The sequence below is a fragment of the Trachemys scripta genome, chromosome 1 (assembly GCF_013100865.1).
Source record: "Trachemys scripta elegans isolate TJP31775 chromosome 1, CAS_Tse_1.0, whole genome shotgun sequence".
In the NCBI taxonomy this organism is placed as follows: Eukaryota; Metazoa; Chordata; order Testudines; family Emydidae; genus Trachemys; species Trachemys scripta.
The window spans coordinates 45,512,390-45,534,280 of NC_048298.1; the positions used below are offsets into that span (position 1 = coordinate 45,512,390).

Sequence of the window (21,891 nt, forward strand, 5' to 3'; positions counted from 1 at the left end):
CCTACTAAACACTGAAGTATACAATTTATGATAAGCCTACCTGAATTTTCAAGATGCCAGCCACCTGAGTGGTTGAAGGGGTGATTGCAAACTTCCATTCTGACCTCCAACGGCCATTCCTTAAAAATAAAAACAGCAGATATAAATAAGGCAGGGAAAATAATTTGAATAAAATGCTGAATTTCACACACTTAGTTTTGCACTACTAGTGCCAAACTGGACTCTGTGGGAACACTTATTGCTGCTTTTGGACACGGAGCAAGATTATTTATTCATGCAGACATTCTAACGAACTTTTTCTTTGTCTCTAAAAATGTTCCTCATTATTAACTACATGCCAATTGGGCATGTGTAGCTGAGTACTGTTTAGAGCAAAGGAAGACTCACTGGATGATTTCCAGCAACAGTCACTTTTTTGCAGCCTGCTAGCTTTAGTGTCTTTTCATTTTTATTTAAAAATACCAAAATACCCATGAATCATTACAATATTAACTGTAGCTAAGGCTTTGGACTGCTCTGACAGAAATATAAAGCTCCAGAACTGTGGGCATTCCTTCTATTAGAAAGGAATGTAATAGTTTCCCCAAACCACTCAAGGGGAGATTGTATCTTTCCAGATGTCTGAAATACAGGTAGGCTACATTTCAAACTTTGCCTCCCTGCAAGGCATACACTTCTGAAAAGGTCAGTGGATCATTCTGTCAGGGGGGGGGAAAAAAAAAAAAAAGCTATATTAGGACAGCTTCTGGGCTGTCTCAATTTCTACTCCATGTATGTATTTAAGAAAGAAACAGTTTGGGTACAGCATAAACTCATTTTCCACAAGAAGATTAGCTACAGATTTTATTCCCTTTCAGAAAGTAACAATACTGAGACAAAAAAGCAGTTTAAGATTACCAAATAATTAATACAGATTGATGTAGAAATGCTCCACTGAATATATTTCAGGTGACAAGTTAATGCCCAAATCCATAACACCTTAGGCTATAATTTCAGAACTCAAAGTCCAAGCAAGGTAGGGTTTGATAAGTACTTAGCTATCTTTAGGTGGGGTGGAGAGTGTAAGGTTCTGCAGAAGCTGTTGGTTCAGTGTTCCTTGAGTCACTAGTTTCCCAGCTAGACTGCTAGATGGCACTGTAATGCTACAAGTGCCATAACACTGAGGTCCTGACATCTTGCAGCTACAAGAAGTGCCAAAAAATCCTTTATAAACAGAGGTTAGCCACAGTACCCTAACTAAACTCTAACTTGTGTTACTACATTCTGCATACCTAAGATTCTTCTTGTTTCAGTGTGAAGAACGTATTCTTCACTTCCTGAACAGTTACAGGATGGTAACTAGTATTCTGCAGGTCATTAAATAATTGCAATGTTTCACGTCAGCAGAGCCTACATTTTAGTGAAAAAATAAGTCGTTTCAATGGTCTGTAAAGTTCTTATCATAATTTAAGTCATAACCATTAGTGTGTAATCATTGCTGAAGCAAGGATTTCCAGAAGATCGTTGCACACATACCAAAAGGCTTTCAACTGCTTTTTAAAATGATTTTATTTTATGCAGTCTCTTTACTAATTTATCTATTTTATTTACTAGCTGTCAGCTGTTTTCCAACAGAACTTTCAATTGGAAAATTTCCATTGATAAAAATAATAATGCATTTCACAAGAATGTGTCAATTTCATCGGCTCTTCGACTAGGCAGGTCTGCCTGTTTTTCTGCCAGCTTGGCTGCTATCCGGCTGGGAGAGCCTGGTAACTCAGGCTCTGAGAACCTCTAGTTTCCCTAATCTACAGCAGGAAGCACAGCAGCCGTTGAAGCCCCAACGCAAACCATATAGCTATCAGGGCTTCCAGGCTCCCAGCATCTCAGTAGCCTGAGTTCTGGGCAGCTTAGCGAGCCTTGTCAATTCTGTTTGTATTGTGTAACATTTCTCCTTTTAAGAGAAAAACTCAGCCATTTGAAATCTAAAAGTTACTTGTATTTTTGAACTAAAATCAATAACATGTATCTAACCAAAGACACATTAATATTGAATTAATTCACATTTATAAGCTAGTCAGCGTAAGTCAGAACATCAAAAGCATTGGCATTTTACATTTTATCAGCTCTGCTGGTTAAATGAACAGACTGCAAGGCATTATATTGGATAACACCAAATCATCTCACTGGCTGATACAGATGCATAATGGAATAATTATGCATATCCAATGTTGGCTTCCTGAACTAATGATGTATGACCTCTCTTTGTAGATGGGAATGGAAAGATGTGCATGGATATCGTATTACCAAAGAGGGCATAGCACAAGAGATAGAGAAATAGTGTTCTCTAACAATTACATCCACTAACTATGGAGCACTCTCTTCCTTAACAATAATACCAGACCACTGCATGCAACTCAGACCCTACTCCTTCTGAAGCTATCCAGAAGTTCACTTCCAGTGTTGCAAAACAGTCTTCACACAATTGTGAGTGATTTGATTTTAGTTATTAACCAGATAAACTTTTACAGAGCAAAAAGGTGAAAGAGTTAATCTAGCCAACAGATTCCAACTTACACAGAAGTTTACTGTTTGCCAAAATCTGGTGGGTAAAGGCCTAGTGCATGTGACTATTCAGAGAAAATGAGTTAAAATGCTAGCATTTTCCATTCTTTGCCGGTCACATCCACAAATCCTCACTATGGGACTTCATCCTGAAGAGTAAACAAATTAACAAGAGGGAACACACGTGGAGACAATATATTGTGTGTATTTTATATATAGAAAAGAACTATAAAGCCACATAAGGAAAAGTTACTCATTTTTAATTCTGCTTGTTGGAGGACATTATACAAGATTCCACCCTTGGGTCTCATCTTCATAGAATGACAGGTTGGAAATTCCCTGGCTCTCAGACTTTAGGCCCTCTACGGTTTAGTCATTGGGCTTGAGCACCTATATCTAAAGCAACAAGTGTGCTACTCTGATGGGAAAACTTCCAGGGAGTTGTACGTAAGAATTAAAAAGCCTCTGACACTGATGAGAAAATATCTGCTCTGAGTTTCTCTTAAATCTTTTCTACTGTGAAAATTAAATAATATTAACTGATGACATTTTGCATCATCTCAAGTGTTTTGCTTGAGTTTCTGAAACATTCTTCTCGTTTTCACTTGGTGTGCTCTTTTGGAGAAGTTAAAACTAATGGATTTTTCACTTTCTGTATAACTCCTTTATTGGGCGGGGGAGGGTGTTGGGGCAGGAGCTGGATTTCCCTTTACCTGGAGTAACAAATTCCTGGAAAGTTTAGAGCTGGAGACTTTGAAAAGTTTCTGGTGAAGTTTCTTAGCCACCACAGCTTGTCCTTTTAACACATGTTGCTCTAGGATAGAGACCGATCTGGCCAAGAGGACTCGAAGAAAAAGCCCTAACAAGGCATTTCTCCTTATTTCTAAAAAAAAGCTGTGTTACTGCTAGCAAGAACTCTCTCAAGAAGCTTGGATACAGGTTTCCAGAAGTCATGGCTTGTCTTGCTCCCCTCCCCTCCCAATTTCCCACTTTTTTCTGAACAAAACTGACTGGGGTGGTGGACAGAATTGTGTTTTGCCTGGTAGTATAAGGCTGGACTCTGGGAGGGTATTTTGATCACTGATCAGGTTCACTGATTATTCTTCCCTTTGCCTTGTGAGGAATTGGTGGTGAATGACTCATGACCAAGAGGCTGTTGGGTGAAGCAGAGGCTAAATATTTACTACTGAAAGAATCCTGCTCATCTTCCTTCTGACAAAAAGGAACCATTAGTACCTCTGGGGTAACTGAGGCCTTAGGTATTGATAGTTTAAAGGAAGAGTGCCAAACGGGTGGAAACTAATGAGTCCACATCCTACAGTAGGCTTCCAATCCCCACTGGTTGCCTGAGTGAACCTAGAATACTCCTACATCTGTGAAAGGACTGCTTCTGGGAGTGGCTAGGAGAAATAGAAAGTGAAACAGTCTCCTTTGACATTTCTTCCTCTGCCAGTGGAAAATAGCTGTACATTTTCTGGTCCTCAATTTGCTTTTCTTTGACATCTTACAGCTAAGAGAAAAGGACAGTTTTAAAGCTAAAAATAACTGGCTGAAACAATTGTCCAGGAAGAAAAAATGCAAGTAAAATCACTGGAAAGTCAAGGCAAAAGCGTGGGTGGGAATTTCCCAAATACTCTGCAAAATAACAGATGGGTAGCCTGCCATTTTGCTTCTTTTAGAAGCAAAGCTTTTTGTATAGCTCCTTATAGAAGCTTCAAAGTCACATACAACAGATATGGAACTTCTTCCCATCGAAAGGGGAGCACTATCCTATACTGAGGATGAGTGGATATGATTGTGATAGAGAGAGTTACTTAAATATAGTGAAATATAACAAATACAGGATCAGTTAAGAACTTACCAAAAATTTTTTGCTTGGAACTGATGGCTCTCTATGCATGCAATAATGGTTTGCTGTCCATCAATTGTTTTACCATACACCTTAATTGCAAATGAAAGAGTAAAGTCATGCCAAGTTTTGAATGAATTCCTAAACCAAATTATAAGTACCTTGTGCAAGACAGATTTTAAAAAAAGATTCTTAGCTCTTGTATTGTACTATAATTCAGTGACATTACACTACAGAATTTTATTTTTATAACCACTTTCCATTATTTCTATGCATAAACAAAAGCAGCCAATAAATTAGCTTTAAACTATGCCTTGAGTGCTTGTATGATTCACAAAGGAGGAAAATTTAAGGGCACAGTATTTGGAGTAACATTAGACCTGGTCAAACTAAAATTTAGATGCTGCAGTACATAAAACTTTCAGATTAGCAACAAACTAAATATGTCTCAGCAACTAGGGATTTTAACCATGTAACTATGAGTGGTCATATGAGAATCTTCAAGAACAGTTTCTATTCTTCGTCTAACTGGATATTTTTAACTGTTTTATTAGGTGAGAGGGAAACAGAGCAGTTAGACACCAAACGTAAAACAACAAGGCATATATTTGTTTCAGTATGTCTATGCTTCAGTATTTTGTCCTCTACAAATAATGGTACACCCCCTTCCCCCCCAAAAAAAGATCTAAAAAACCAAGGAAATGCAATAGTAAAGCACCAAGCGTGACTGCTATCAGAATCAAGTGCTAGTCTGATCCACAATGAAGAAAGGTTGTATTTTTATGAGGCCACCATTACCCACTTTTCCTTTTAAGCGCAGAGGATGGGACAAAGTGCTTTCTCTCCCTTTATCTTGCCATGCTATATCCAAGACTTTGTATTTTGTGTCTCCAAAGCATCCCAAAAAAAGGCTATGAATATACTTCATGTATTCTTAAAGCAACACACCAAAGACAAGATTTGTTCACACCAGTCTACAAGAGGCATTAAATATTAAACATAAAACCTTATAATAAAAGGAGTTATCGCCTCTTCATTTTTCTTACAGATAGATGAACGCAGCCTTAGTAACTTGGCCTACCCCCAGCAGGTTTGTAGCAACTGCACTTCCAAACTGAGCCTTTCCCTTATTGTTTGCACCAGCGTTGTAGCCATGTTGGTCCCAGGATATGAGACAAAAGATGGGTGAGCTTGCAAGCTTGTCTCTCTCACCAACAGAAGTTGATCCAATAAAAGATATTACCTCATCCACCTTGTCTTTCTAAAATCTTCTATTGGACCAATTTCTGTTGATGAGAGAGAAGCTTTGGAGCTTACAAAGCTTGTCTCTTTCCCTTATCTCTAACTCCACTCAGAATTCACTTAGTCACAGTGAAACTTCACCCCCATATTATCTGTGTTTTCTTACCAATAACACATTCTCTAGAGAAGATCTAGCAAATCAATGTTCACTAAAATTTATGGTATTTCAGAGTCTAGTTCCTTCATGTTTGGAACCTTACAGATGTAGAATTGAAGAAGAGAAGGAACTGTTGCTGCAGAACTGCCTACATTTTATAAAGAGACTCACTAGTGCTGAAGAGTTCTCTCCCTGTTCCCCAACTCCTGCAAGACTGAAAATCCAAATTATACTTAGCTATGATTTCAAAGTGGCTTTTTCTTCCAGTTGAGATCAAGAGTTTAATTGCAGGTGTAAATAAGGGTAAAAATAAGTCACCATGCAAAATTCAGACAACTAGATTTTAAATAGCTCCTCAAGGCAGAGACTTTGTCTTCATGAACAATGCTTAAAATGTTCTCAACAATTCAAGTAATAATGTTAATATGATTTAGAAAAACAAATATAATCAATCAAACATTAGCCAGTTAGGTATCTCTAATGTCACAAGCAGAACAGGCTTTGGGACTACTCTACGTTCTCACATTTTGACCTTGGAGCAATACAAGAGATACCACTGAGTCTCAAGAGGCTAGTGAGTAGCCGATGCTGCACAATGCTCCAGAAGCTTGTTGTTGGGGACAAAGAGAGAAAAAAAAGACATGATTGTAGGATGTGCAGAGTGGTGGGTAATGAGAACACTAAAACCAAAGACATTCCCACCTATGACTTTAAGGGAATGTCTATACTAGACTTTACTTCGTGTTTACATTATCTTCTATTTCAGGTACCGATATTCTCCTGCAGACAAAAATATAAGCAGACAAGGGAGGCTTCAATCTCCCATCATTTCATAGCTGTCTAGTACTTACTGTGCAGACACCACTTGGGTAGTGTTCTTTCACATAGGCTCTCATTGCAGTCTCTACTGAATTTCTCCAGGACTCAATCGCATTTTCAGCTTCATGGGGTCTAGGATCAGTAGCCTCCTTTCTTAAGTGATCAAATTTAAAAGCTATCTTGTTTTTTGGATCCAAAAATTTTCCATTGCCCAAATCACCGTGTTCTGTTATCAATACCTGCATTACAAAGTTGTAGTTGTAACCTTTTATTTAATTTTTTTACACACACACACACACACACACACACACACACACACACACACACACAGTTTGGTCTTGACATTACATCATTCAGTACTGTGTAACCCCATCGAATAAAGGAAAAAGACTAAATTGTGCCAAAGTAAGGCTCATCCAAATCTCATGCTTTAAAACTTAAGATGTGAACTAAGTTCATGCACAGCAGCGGCAAAGAGAGGGGGGATATAACAGATATTAAACAGCAGCAAACCTTGAGTTCTCATCTAGTTCACCCCTCATTAGGGTGATCAGACAGCAAATGTGAAAAATGGGGACGGGGTGGGAGGGTAATAGGAGCCTATATAAGAAAAAGGCCCAAAAATCGGGAGTTTCCCTATAAAATCAGGATATCTGGTCACCCTACCCCTCATTGTAGAAAATGCAGAATTCATACATTAAATGGAGGTCTTCCAATGTCCATGGAATTAGTGCATAATAGTATTTCAAATCCTATATTAGATTAATCTGATTTTTAAAAGATAGGCAGGGTTTTTTTTGTTCATGATATAACTATAGGGCAGAGTTAAGATTGTTTAGGTGCCTTTACTCTGCATTTTACAGGATTAGAGGCCATTTGTCCCCACACTGCTTATATTGTAGCTCTTTATGGTTTACATTATAAACAGGTTATTAACTTAGAATATTAGCCAAAGCATATTTTTGCAAGAAAATAAAGGCAAAAGTTCTAATATCATAGCATGCTCCTTAAACTTTAAGAAACCTGTTATGAGTTTAATATTTCATTGTATCCATACCTGTTCATCATAACCTTCAATTTTCACTGGAGTAAACTGATCCAGATTGTACTGTGCAAATGCACTAAAAGAAAAAAAATGTGTATCAAGTTTATCAGACCACCTGTTTTGCAATACATTTCTATACCATAGCACAATAAAAGACATTTTACAGAATAGTGTATTAGTTTAGTACACTGAAGTACCCAGGATATATACACTGATACAAAGTGTGCACACACACACACACACACACAAAGGTGTGTGCAGAATCCAAAAAGTCTATTTATTCCAAATGAGAATGAATTTGTCCTCTAAGGTGCAATCTATTTTTGAAGTATTTTTTAATATATAGTGTTGCTACATATACAGAAAGCTTTTAGCATAGAGGGCATGAGTATTAACAATTCAAAAATCTTGACAGGGTTAACCAACACTTTAGAGATATGGTGTTGCCTAACAAAAGGAGCAGCAAGACTCAGGAGACCTAGGTTCCATTCAACCACTGCCCTGCTAAGTGATCTTGGGCAAGTCACTTTGCCACTATGTGCTTCAGTTTCCCCATCTGTAAAATAGGGATCACACTCCTCTCCTTTCTAAAGAGCTTTGAGACCTATAGATGAAAAGTGCTATATAGAGCTAGGTACACCTCTACCCCCATATAACGCGATCTGATAGAACACGAATTCGGATATAACGTGGTAAAACAGTGCTCGGGGGGGGGGGGGGGGGGGGGCTGTGCACTCTGGCGGATCAAAGCAAGTTCGATATAACGCGGTAAGATTTTTTGGCTCCCAAGGACAGAATTATATTGGGGTAGAGGTGTATTATCAGAGTGCAATAGCTGAAACCTTTTGAGTAAAAGTTTCCAAATTTATGGAGATAAGTATAAGTTCACTAGATGTGGTCCACGGCACGGGAAAATAAAGTAAGTCTACTTATTCCATCCCCACCCCCCCCGCATCACCCATTCCACCATCTTTGGGAACTTACATTTTCGCATAATCTTTCATCCAAGAGTCCCAAATAGGCTCAAACTTACCAAACAATTTACTTTGTAGTGATAACTTTGCCAACCATTGCAACACTATACAACTTCTTATGACAGAAAGTTAAGAATACCACTAACTGAAACTGGAAGGGGATTTGTAGATAGGCATGATGTAAATTACCCAAATAAATATAGGCAGATTAACACCCCTGCAAAAAAGTGCTCTGGAATCTTTACTGAACACAAGACACAGGACTACTTATGCTTTATCCAAAGAGACAGCACTTGCAGGAGCACTGCTCCCTTTAGAAAACTGCTCCAATGTGGTTTCTATATTCAAAGGGCTGATTCAATATTGACAGAGCACTACACAGTCATCTACACTACTCCTGTAACTCCTGAGTTTTCCTTGGACATCTCCAATCCAATTATTGACCAACGTTAACTATTTCGTTTATTAGCTCTGATGAACACACAGCCAGAGTTACAAGTGCAGAAATTAACAAATCAGATCACTGTGATCACTTGTTGTTAACAAAACTTTAATAGAATGTGAAAGACTGAAAGTGTTTAGGTTCCAAGTGTAGTATGTGGTACTTACTGGGCTGCTCCTTCCCTGAGAAGATTATCGTTATTAAGCAGCAACCGAACATCTGAAAGAAAATATTTACGTCTTAACACTATTTTCAAGATGTTAGAATACTTAATATTTTTATTAGCCCATAAAATAATTAATTTACATAGTATCAAATGTAACTTTTTCCCCCAAAAAAGGGGGGGGGGGGAGGGAAGAGTAGGTCGCAAATCTGTTAAACAATAGATGCTTCACCATCATGACTGCACAGCAATTGGATGCAAGACAGATGACTAAAATGGATTGCCCCAGCAAGTAGGTAAGCAGATATAAGTAGGGCCCTACCAAATTTATGGTCACGAAAAACACATCACAGACTATGAAATCTGGTCTTTTGTGTACTTTTACCCTATACTATCCAGATTTCACAGGGGGAGACTAGCATTTCTCAAATTGGGGGTCCTGATGCAAAAGAGAGTTTCAGGAGGGTCACAAGGTTATTTTTTTTGGGGGGGGGGGGGTGTCACGGTATTGCCACGCTTACTTCTGCATTGCCTTTAGAGCCGAGTGGCCGGAGAGCGGCAGCTGTTGGCCGGGTGACCAGCTCTGCAGGCAGCAGCACAGAAGTAAGGTTGGCAATACCAAACCAGGCCATCCTTACCTCTGCACTGCTGGCGGTGGCAGCTCTTCCTTCAGAGCTGGGCTCCCAGCCAGCAGCCACTGCTTTCCAGCTGCCCAGCTCTGAAGGCAGCGCCGCCACCAGTAGCAGCACAGAAGTAAGGGTAGCAGTACCGCAACCCCCCCCTACAATAACCTTGAGACTCCTCCACAATCCTTTTTTGTGACAGGACCCCTACAATTACAACACAGTGAAATTTCAGATTTAAATAGCTGAAATTATGAAATTTATGATTTTTAAAATCCTATGACTGTGAAATCGACCAAAATAGACCATGAATTTGGTAGGGCCCTAGATATAAGCCAAACTATAGAAGAGGCATGATCAACAATCTAGGAAACTGTGCCAGATTAGCCACAAGAACTGTGTAATGGCTCCACTTGTCTACAGACAAGTGTTCAAAGATTACTAAAGGTCATCGTACGGCCGCCTAGCCATAGACTTTAAGTACAGTTTTTGACAGTGGTGATTAGTGTTGTATACATAGTTAATTTTCATCTATTGTATTTTCCCTGCCCCTGTTCCAATCTCCTAGAGGACTTTGCTAACCTGAACATATATTTCAATCTAGATTTCAAATCCACAGGTGGATCAGAAATTGAATTGCAACTGACTTTTTACATTCTTAAAGCAATATTAAGAATTATTTTTAGATAAGGACAACTCACCCTTCTATGCCAGTAAAATCCTAACCTGCTAAATCACCACTTTGTAGATGGTTTCAGGTGAAATATCTATATGCAGAGTTAATCACAATACTGTTCAGTACAGAATACATATAAATGTAAAAGGCTGGCTATAGGGTTAAAATTGAAAATAAAACCTAATATATGCTCTCACCTGCAAATCTGAAATTCAGATTTTAATTTAAAAGAACAAGTAAAAATATTTCCTCATCTGAATGACTAATGTTACTATCATGCCACCTAACCCTTAATATTCTCTCCTCTCACCCAAATATTTATAAGAATATATACAAGGACCAAAATGATCAGATTATCAGAAACTGATACCTAGAATAGGAGATGGAATCTTTGTGTACTTAAAAAAATAAATTATTTCACAGATTTTGGAATTTGTTTAACCACTGTACATAAAAACTTTTGGTTGGTGTATAGTGTCTGAAGGAGAGCCCTCTCAATCATGGCTCAAAGCAGGGTTTTTCAATAAACATTAGCAAATTCATGAGGCTTGTGGGAAGGAGAAGGTAAAATATGGGAGATTTATCCACATGGAAAACTCCAAGTTTTATACCTAAAAAATAAGTTTAACTTTTTAAATGACAATATGGGGCTGCTTGTTCCTGTCCCCTGGTCTTTTGCATTACTCTTCTATGTCTCCATCTTTACGTCCCATCTTGGTCACATCATGTATAACTGTCCCCACGAAAGCTCATGCTCCTATACGTCTGTTAGTCTATAAGGTGCCACAGGACTCTTTGCTGCTTTTATAGATCCAGACTACCACAGCTACCCCTTTGATACTAGCCTAGGTATATATCAAAGCATGAGCAGTTAACCAAAGTCTCCTCCTTTTCATCATATCAAACAGTATTAGCAGTGGTCAGTATTGCAGAATTGGCAATAGTGGCAAAACAAGATCTCATCTTCACACTAAGACAAAAGTTTTTCCCTTTGTGCGTTGCCTTCTGACTGCAGTCTGGGAATTTAAGATTAGTTTGAAACTCACCAAGCCAAGCTTTGAAAGTATTTCATAGTACTTCAGTAGCAAAGTAGTAACTGAAGATAAACAGCATGAAATGGCAGAGAAGGGTGAAAAAACAAAACAATGATCACCTAATCTCCAATAGCTTATTTAAAGTTATTAAATATATATATATATATATATATATACACACACACACACACACAAGATATCTGAAATGCATTAACAAGTTAGATCCAAAACAGGGAAGCACAAAGATACTCACCATTGAACACCTCATTAAATTCCCCAGGAGGAGCATGAATGATGAACTTCGCTGCTATGCGCACCTTAAATTAAAAAAAAGTATATTCTTGTGTAACTGTACATCAAAAGAAATAAAAATATGTAAATACCAAGTCTTCCAAAACTCAGTGTCCATCCATGCAAAAGAAATCAGTACTACTTTGTATGGTTTTAATGTCCACAATATAAAGTCCTCCAAATCCCACTATTCAATACAATCCACATTCCCAAAACTATTTTTATCTCTATACATACCAGGAACAGGGACTAGGAGTTGTTTCTTAGCATAGAGCACAACATGGAGGGAGGCTACCATATGCAACACAGAGGAGCAGAGAAGGGATACAACAAGTAACAAGACTCAAGGTGTAGAGCTTGCAATTCATAACGTAATTTGCAATCACTATAAGGTCCCTTTGTAATGCCAAGGCACGGGAAATAGCACTCTCTCTCTCTCTCTCTAATAGAATCAGGCCTCTACACTGGAAGTTGTCTATGGAAAGGACTGTCTTATTTGTCTGTACAAAACCTAACAGAGAGGGGTATTTGTTCCATTTTATAGCATTAAACTGAAGTGGATGTTTTGTACTTGTTTCTTTAATTACCAGAAGTTCAGATATTTTTCTATGAAGAAGCTTCACACTTAAAGCTCATCTATGCCAAAACAGACAAAACCAAGATCTCATTAACATAATTACTGTGAGACCACCACAAACTCAAACAGAAAATTGTGCCTGTGCTATGTGCGCTATAGCACACCGCTTTCCAATATACTGAATTTTCACAAATCAAGAAAACTGAAATGCTTCAGACTATATTCCATCAGGGTTTGCAGTTTCAAATCAACAGGCCTGGTGCTTGCAGGTCACAAACGTTTTTTTGAAGATCCCACCTAAATACAAGCTTAGGAGCCTACGGCTGTGTCTACACTACAGACTTCTATCAGTTATTGACAGCTGTATGAAGAGGTATGATCTAGAAAAGCGGTGTTCAAACGGTGGGTCAGGACCCCTGTCATAACTATAAAGGGAAGGGTAACAGCCCTCCTGTGTACAGTACTATAAAATCCCTCCTGGCCAGAGACTCCAAAATCCTTTTCCCTGTACAGGGTTAAGAAGCTCAGGTAACCTGGCTGACACCTGACCCAAAGGACCAATAAGGGGACAAGATACTTTCAAATCTTGGTGTGAGGAAGGCTTTTGTTTGTGCTCTTTGTTTTGGGGGTTGTTCGCTCTTGGGACTGAGAGGGACCAGATATCAATCCAGGCTCTCCAAATCTTCACCATGTCAAGGCTGCTTCCCCACTCTGAACTTTAGGGTACAAATGTGGGGGCCTGCATGAAACTTCTAAGCTTAACTACCAGCTTAGATCTGGTCTGCTGCCACCACTCCCGATGCTAATTCCCTTCCCTGGGTAGCCTTGAGAGACTTCACCAATTCCCTGGTGAATACAGATCCAAACCCCTTGGATCTTAAAACAAGGAGAAAGTAACCATCCCCTCTTCTTTCTCTCACCAACTCCTGGTGGATCAAGATCAAACCCCCCTTGGATCTTAAAACAAGGAAAAATCAATCCGGTTCTTAAAAAGAAAGTTTTTAATTAAAGAAAAAGGTAAAAATCATCTCTGTAAAATCAGGATGGAAAATAACTTTACAGGGTAATCAAACTTAAAGAGCCCAGAGGAATCCCCTCTAGCCTTAGGTTCAAAGTTACAGCAAACAGAGATAAACACTCCAGCAAAAAGGTACATTTACAAGTTGAGAAAACAAAGATAAAAACTAACACGCCTTGCCTGGCTGTTTACTTACAAGTTTGAAATACAAGTTTGAGACTTGTTCAGAAAGATTTGGAGAGCCTGGATTGATGTCTGGTCCCTCTCAGTCCCAAGAGAGGACAACCCCCAAGCCAAAGTCTAAACTTGTTAACACTTAAGCAATTTTGTTTTGATATGACGAGTTGATTCTATTAAGAGCATTTATTTAAAATAAAAATAGTGTTGGCTCCTGATGCTGCAAAGCATATTAGTCTCATTTACATTAATGAAACTATTCATGTGAGTAAAATTACATACCTGCTTAAAGGGTCTGATCCTGCAAACACTTTTTCAATATTTTGATTTTTGCCTATAGCAGTTTTGTAGAAGTCAAATAAGATATCCTACCAGTAGTGGCATTTAAACAAAATTAAAATTTGATGTAGATTTGCATTATTAATTCAATCTAGAATCGTAAAAGCACAAGTTTTACAAAGTATCAACCTGATTTAAATCAGGTTAGGCCACTTCACCCCAATCTGTACTCATACTGCAATTTCCTAGTTTTTAAAAATATGACAGTTTTCACACAAAACAAAGCTGACACTGAGGGGCTCAACTAGTGACTTATGCTGTTTTAGCCATTTTATTAAAAGCAGCTGCACTAATTCAATCCCTGTCCCCAATCCATTAATCCAGCACAAGGCCAATTCTTCAAAGATCGGACATTCTCTCTCACTTATTAATCTCTCACAAACAATGGTATGAAATATAACATACAGAGTGCCAATCCTTGAAAAAGCTGAGTTGTTTCATAGCATTAACGAAAACATTCATAAACTCAAACTTTCACTAGGCTTTTGAATAAACGTTTACCTGGAAGTGGCTTTTTAGAATAACTTAATGCTTTGGACTATTTTAAGCCTAAAGTTAGCTAGCAAGATGTATGCTATAACATGAATAGTACTTATTAGTTTCAATTTTTCCTTACCAGAATAATGGATTATATAGTTTGTCAGAGGTCAATAAACAGGTACATTAGTCATTTTGTCACTGAAAAGAACTAGTTTTATCATTACTAAAGAAGAATTTTCAGTACCAATTATACCTGCTTCCCAAAATTTAATGGTCCTTTTTATTCTTTCCAGGACAGATGGTGCTCCCTTATTTGGCACAATAGTTTTACTAGAAAACTAGTCAGTATTCCTCAGTACCAAGTAAAGATTTTGTTTTGCTGAGTACAGAAAGTCTTAGAAAAAGTCTGAAAATAGGCTATCAAACCTTTCATAACAGCCATCCATTGAAGAACAGAATAATTTTATAAATAGGTATTTAAGAAAAATACTCCATTAACTTATTGTAATATTTTAGAAAACTAAGTATTTACTAATCATAAATACTTCCAACAGGTAGGGTTTTGTTTTTTTTTTAAATAAATTCTTCTTTTGGTATCTTCAGTCCATGTTCACTGACTTAAGTCAACTGGGACTTTACATTGATTTTACATTGAACACACTCCAATTAACAGGGTGATGGTAATGGTAGTGAAAAAAATTGATAGATATCAAGAAGGACCTGCCATTTTAATGATCTTCCTACCACAGATCCCACTGGATCAGTCAAACAGGCTAACCTAAATATACTTTGTGAAACATTACAACTCCCCCTCCATCCCATCGCTTGCTCCCCCATCCCCCGGGACTCACCTACCACCTGTACAACCAGGCTGGGAGGAGCCGACATGGAGCCTGCCCAATCAGGGCACAGTGGGGCATGGCAGAGGTCAGTCCCCAGAGCGAGGTCCTGGGGTGGGAAAATTGGGGCACAGCAGGGTGTGTGTGGGGGTCCATTCCTGGAGCAAGGGGTCAGGGTGGGAAAATCGGGGCACAGTGTGTGTGGTCTATCCCTGGAGCAAGGGGCCAGGGAAATCAGGGCACAGCAGGACTGGGGAGGGGGAGGGAGGGAGAACAGAAATGTTACCCCCTTCCCCTCGGATGGCGCCGGTACCTATTTTGGAGCCCGGTCCAGTAGCCAATCAGTTCTCTCCAGCAGGCTTGGGAAGAGCGACAGCTGCTAAACAGAGCGGCTCCTCCAGGCTCCTGCTAGTGGCAGAGAATGGTTACTGCAAGTAACTGGACTTTACCTATGCTGACTGGATGCTGCCAGTTTCCCTTTTCGACTGGACATTCCAGTCCAAAACCGGACACCTGGCAACCCTATCCCTAACCCCCGATTACCCCCCCACCCCCGCCCAGAGACTAAGGTGACTATTTCCCTAAACTAAAAATGGGATGCACGGGGCTGGCACGATCCATCTGGCGTTGCTGCCCTCCGCCCCCACCCCAAAATTCCTCCATGCCTCCAACTGAGCCAAATAGAGCTGGGGCAGAGGGGGAGAAGAATGAGTACAGGCTAGGATCTGGGCAGAAAAGCAGGGTGTGAATGTGAGTACTTTTGGGTTGGGAGCCAGGAGGTGAAGCTGTTGGACTACGATCCTGCTAGTGTTGCGACGCCCCTTTGGTGCCTGGGATAGCATAGGGTGGGGGTGGAGTTCCGGGGACCCCTCGGGGGCGGGAAGCTCCAGGGACTGCTTGGAGCACAAGCACAGCTTCACATGGCTCCAGCTCAGCAGCGACACGTAGCAGTGGCTAGTGGGGTGAGGGGCCACAAATGAAAGGTTCTTGGGGGGGGGGGTCACATGCCCCCCTGATTTCTCAGGACTTCCAGAAGCAAGGAGGCATCACTCCCCCTGGCAGCAGCACTCTCCACGTGTCCCTGTGGCATGGGGAGGGAGGAAGCAGCAGGGCAGCTGGCTGAGCTCCTCCAGCTCCACCCCCTGCCCCACCCCCCCAGCTGCTTTGCCTTCCCTGCTGCTGTCTCATGCACTGTCTCTCACCTGTAGATGGTCTGCAAAGCAGGCAACAGTGCTGGGACTCCAGCAGAAGGGAAGGGAAGGCAAATCAGGCGGGGGGGGGGGGGGAAAGAAGAGGAGCTCAGCCAGCCGCCCTGCATCTTCCCTGCACTGCACAGACACACTGAGAATGCTGCCTCATTGCTACTGGGCATACCCTCCAGAAGCGTTCGGAGCAATTGGGGCAGGGGTAAAGACATGTGACCCTGCATGCCCCGTCCGTGCGTCACCTCTGCCCCCGTGTTTCACTAAAAAGCTTCTGGATTTGAACTGTGGTATGCCTATTGACTACTTGCATAGAATGGAACATATAGTGAGGAGATATATATACACATACAGAGAAACATGAAAAGGTGGGAGTTGCCTTACCAATTCTAAGAGGCTAATTAATTAAGATGAGCTATTGTTAGCAGGAGAAAAAAAACTTTTGTAGTGATAATCAAGATAGCCCATTTAAGACAGTTCTATGTTCCATTCTATGCATCCGATGAAGTGGGTTGTAGCCCTCGAAAGCTTATCCTCAGATAAATTTTAGTCTCTAAGGTGCCACATGTACTCCTGTTCTTTTTGTGGATACAGACTGACACGGCTGCTACTCTGAAACCGGTCAATACCAACACATTTCCTAGAGATAACAGAAATACGCTGACCCATCCTAAAAATAAAGGTCAGAATGACAGTGTAATAAATAAAAATGTACAAGGTCATGTGTGGCAACTAGCTATGTCAGAGGGTGTCAACTAAATACATCAGAGGGACAGTAAGTAACTTGTTTGTATTAATGTATAAAAAGAAATCTCAAAGGGAGTGTCTTTGGCTGGCCTATGGGATAATGGAAAGTCCCGCCATTAACTGAGCTAGTCCACTGCAACGGGCATACGTGTGTTAGTGTACCTGTAATCGTTGAGCCAGGACATTAGGGCTGTGCTTCGTTGACAATAAACCTGACCAAGTGCCTTCGCTATGAACCGAGTCTGTGGATTTATTGGACAGTTCGATCGGAGCCTGCTGTACAGGCTATCTGGCCAACATCAGTACAGCACGCCAAAAACCACGCAGCCAAACACCTAACAACAGTTTGTCTACGTTGACACTGTCAACCTATCTGTTGGTTATGTCGACTGTTACTGGCTTTCAAGAGCTATCCCCTTGCCCTACACCGACAGTACAATCAACACAAGTACTCCCGGTAAGGACGCACACCGCCAACACAAGGAGCGAAGTATAGACACACACAAGCAATGTAAGACCCAACTAAGTTAGGACAACTTAATTTTGTAGTATAGACATGGCATTAAAAATACTGTTTTCAGACTTATGTCTGTGCTCCACCCATCAACTCTCCTCTCAAGGCATGCTATTAATCAACCAGAAATGCACTGGCTAAGCCCAAGGCTCTATTTCCTCTTCAACTACTTATAAAAAAAAAAAATTCTGTATAAGATGAGATGCTCCAAACCACTACTCTTCCTGTTTCTGGCCACACTGGAAACTGACATTGGTTGAAAGGCCAGACAGTCTGCAATTTACATGCCCATATATGGTAGTGAGTATGTGCAAACAAAAATGCTATTACCAGCAGCTCTGAGAAAGTCAAACTACAGTACCAAATATAAAATACATTACTCCTGTTAATCAACTAACATTCAGCTACAAAAAATAATAATAATAATAATAATAATAATAAAAAAAAGGGCAGCAAAACTTAAAAACAACTAGTTTACAGAAAATGTAAAAGACTTCAGAAAAACAATTTGGCTTAAGTCTCTACATTATCTGGTATTCTAACAATGCCTTCCATAAGAGTTACAGATGAAAGAGACAATAGTACATAAGATGATACTCTGAAATTTAAGCAAATATGTTTTATATAGTCCCATATGCGGTTACCCTCCACATTTGTGCCTGGATTCCTTCCTTTGTCACTCACATATTTCCAGTTACATTGTGAGCTCTTCGGGGCAGGAAACCATTCCTTCCTCTGCGTGCACAACATCCAGGACAGCAGAGCACCAATCCTGAGGCTTTGGGCACTACCATAATACAAATCAATAAGCTATACGTTATATATAAAATGTAGCTTACATATCAAGCAAACCTCATTTTCTTCTAAAATGAGAAATAGGTTTGAAGTAAAAGATTACTCAAGTTTGCTTCAAAGAACTATGATGACAGAAAAAAAACTTAACAGCAGTGTTTGTCACAAATGTAAAAATGTTTTGCTATGACTTTTCAGAACCTTGCCTTTAAATGAAATTTTCTTCTAAGGCTGTACTTACTTAAAAGCTGTAGCTTTTGGTTTCTAAACCAGCCCAAACTTGGCCAAACATTGCCAGTGACATATCCTGAAAGGTCACACTGAATGTTACACAAAAAAAAAAGGTAGTTCAGATTTCCACTCCAGAAAGCCAGAGAAGAGATCATCAGTAATTGTCAGAAGAGCAATATTTTGTTTCCACTTTTACAGCAACTTTCATTGAAAGATTTCAAATCATTTTACAAAGCTTTAACTTTCAACACCTCTGTGAAGGAGGCTCAATATCAGGGTCCTTCCTTCCATTTAGCTATATGGGAAGAGCAGAATGGGCATGATCCCCTGGTGGGAAGAGGGAGGGCAACACCTGGTTGAGAACACATAGGTTAAACAGAAGCAGATCATATTCAACAAGATAGTAATGGGATTTTATTTTCCAAAAAGAACTAGAGCAGAAGAGTTTGGTTCATAAAGATCATGTCTTTTGCTAAACTGTACTTGCTACTTGTTGGTAATCCTTCCTCACGCAACCAGAAATCAGAGATATTTGGTGGAGAACCATACCGTCAATGACCTGTCATTGAAGGCTTCATGTAGAGTTCATATTCAGCCACTGAAGAGAAGCATTCAGAACAAGCCAGCACTTAAAGTATTTGGCAAGGACAGAAGCACATTCAGCAGTAACATTTTTCCCTCCTCTAAGCTTAAACAAGCTATTCAAAGACTCAGGTACAAGAGGACCAGCCACTGTCAAGTATCCATCCCTTCACATAAAATAGTGAAGAGGCATGCATTGGTAGGTTTACCTTTAATAAAGTTCACAACTGTTACAGCCTCATCAAGTCCCATTGGTATCCTCTTTGCCACCAACGCTTCCCAGTAAACTGAACAATGTGTCCAAATGGCTTGGCTGCAGACTAAGTTCTAGTCATAGGCTACAGCGTTTTCTTGTCATATCTTGCCATTCGTTAATGCAAATCATCAACACAGCTAAACCAATCCAACCCAAACATACCCCCTTGTAGCATGCCCCGTTAGTGGACTGAAAAAACAGGAAGTCATGCATGGATCCTACCCACTCATGAGTAATGCTGCACAGAAGACATCTGTAGTTTCATCCAGTGTCTGAAGAAGAGCACTGGCTCACCTGAGCTCTTCTTGAAAGCTGTTCAGAATTAGCTGGCCAATTTTTGATGGAGAAGGGGATTGCTTTGACTTGACTGGCAGCGGCAGATCCCAATTTAACACTGACATTTGGGGAAAATGCTGATTGCAACCTATTAGGCTGACAGCTTTTGTTATTTGCAGTGATGCATGGAGAGCTTGTGTGTTTACACTATATACAAATAAAATAGTCTTGATTTTGTAAACTTATAAGCTTTTGCTTGAATAATTCAATGGGCTTTGTTTGTAAGACCATTGAATTATCATCATCGTCACCATCAGTAGCTCTGCTTCTCCATTTTAATAGCTATAGGCACATGCCAGAATCCTTCACCAACTTCTGCAACAAATCCTTTAAGAGACAGTAACTAAAAAACATATTGATGTATGTTTTGGGCCAAGCCCACAGGATAGGCTACAAGCAATGACTCTCCAAAAGGAAGAAAGGCTAAGCAACAGAGTGTCATGACTGCCATGCTGCCTGGCTCAATGAAACACAGGAGGAAGCATGTACTGTAATCCAATTAACGCCCCCTTCTGGGAAAACTGGAGAGGTCCTAACAGGGCAAAGAGACAAAACAGCAAAATGCAAATCCTCTGGCAAAAACACACCTCCACACTGAATTCTGTAGAATACTGGAAAAACTGCCAGATTTTATGGCCACAGCATAACTGCTCACAAGGCCCCAACTGAGATGAATGGAGCAATTCACACTTACTGTTTTATGCTTTCTTCACATATAGGATAGGTCTACACTGGCAAGTTACAGCGCCGCTCAGAGCGCGCTGAAAGGAAACCGCTGTTGTGTGTTCACACTGTCAGCTGTCTGCACAATAGCGTGTTCACACTTGTGGCACTTGCAGCAGTATTCAGAGAGGTTCACTCTTGGCATCTATCCCACAGAACATCTCTTCCTCTTGTGCCGTTAAGAGTTGTGGGAAGGCGGAGGGGGATGCGGGGCATCCTGAGTCTTGTCCCAATGCCCCATGATGCATTGCTTCACAAACCAGCAATCCCTGTGTGTCCATCCGCATTTGGCACCATCTTTCAATGGTTTGTGTACTGTGCGATCTGCCTTCGGTCTGCAGGAATAAATCCTGCACTGTTGACCAATATGCTGCTTGCTCTCACTAACACGTCATGAGTGGCAGTGGAGTAATTCCTTAAATTACAAAGGCAAGAGGAGTTTGACACCGATCTTGCCCCGCAAAGTAGCTACGACACGAGATTGCTTGTGGCATTCATGGAGGTGCTGACCACAGAGAAACGCCGCTTCTGGGCTTGGGAAACAAGCACTGAGTGGTGGGATCACATAGTCATGCATGTCTGGGATGACGAGTAACAGTTGCAGAATTTTCAGATGAGAAAAGCCACATTCATGAGACTGTGTGATGAGCTCTCCCCAGTCCAGTAGTGCAGGGACACGAGAATGAGAGCTGCCCTGCCATTGGAGAAGCGCATGGTGATTGCATTGTGGAAGCTGGCTACTCCAGATTGCTACTGATCGGTCGCTAACCAGTTCAGAGTGGGAAGTCAACTGTTGGACTCGTGTTGATGGAAGTGTGCAGGGCCATTAATCGCATCTGCTCCGAAAGACCGTGACTCTGGGCAACGTGCGGGATATTGTGGATGGCTTTGCACAAATGGCCTTCCCTAACTGCGAAAGGGTGATAGATGGCATGCATATTCCAATTCTGGCATCAGACCACCTAGCCACTGAGTACATTAACTGGAACAGGTATTTCTCAATGGTTCTCCAGGTGCTTGTGGATCACCATGGGCGTTTCATGGACATTAACGCAGGCTTGTCTGGAAAGGTGCATGACACACGCATCTTTCAGAATGCTGGCCTGTTCAGGAAGCTGCAAGCAAGGACTTTCTTCCCAGACCAGATCACCGTAGGGGAAGTTGAAATGCCCATTGTGATCCTGGGAGACCCTGCCTACCCCTTAATGCCGTGGCTTAT

General features: G+C 40.6%; 1 protein-coding gene across 1 annotated transcript in view; it reads right to left on the minus strand.

The window, feature by feature from the left end:
- CAPZA2 (capping actin protein of muscle Z-line subunit alpha 2) overlaps positions 1-21,891 on the minus strand; it is a 40,736-nt gene that overhangs the window by 7,960 nt on the left and 10,885 nt on the right. Inside the window, exons 2-7 of the mRNA XM_034768888.1 lie at positions 11,822-11,885; positions 9,240-9,291; positions 7,669-7,732; positions 6,644-6,850; positions 4,406-4,485; positions 41-119 (exon numbers count right to left, since the gene is read on the minus strand). Of these exons, the coding sequence (XP_034624779.1) occupies positions 41-119; positions 4,406-4,485; positions 6,644-6,850; positions 7,669-7,732; positions 9,240-9,291; positions 11,822-11,885 (546 nt within the window). The remainder of the gene's footprint in view (positions 1-40; positions 120-4,405; positions 4,486-6,643; positions 6,851-7,668; positions 7,733-9,239; positions 9,292-11,821; positions 11,886-21,891) is intronic.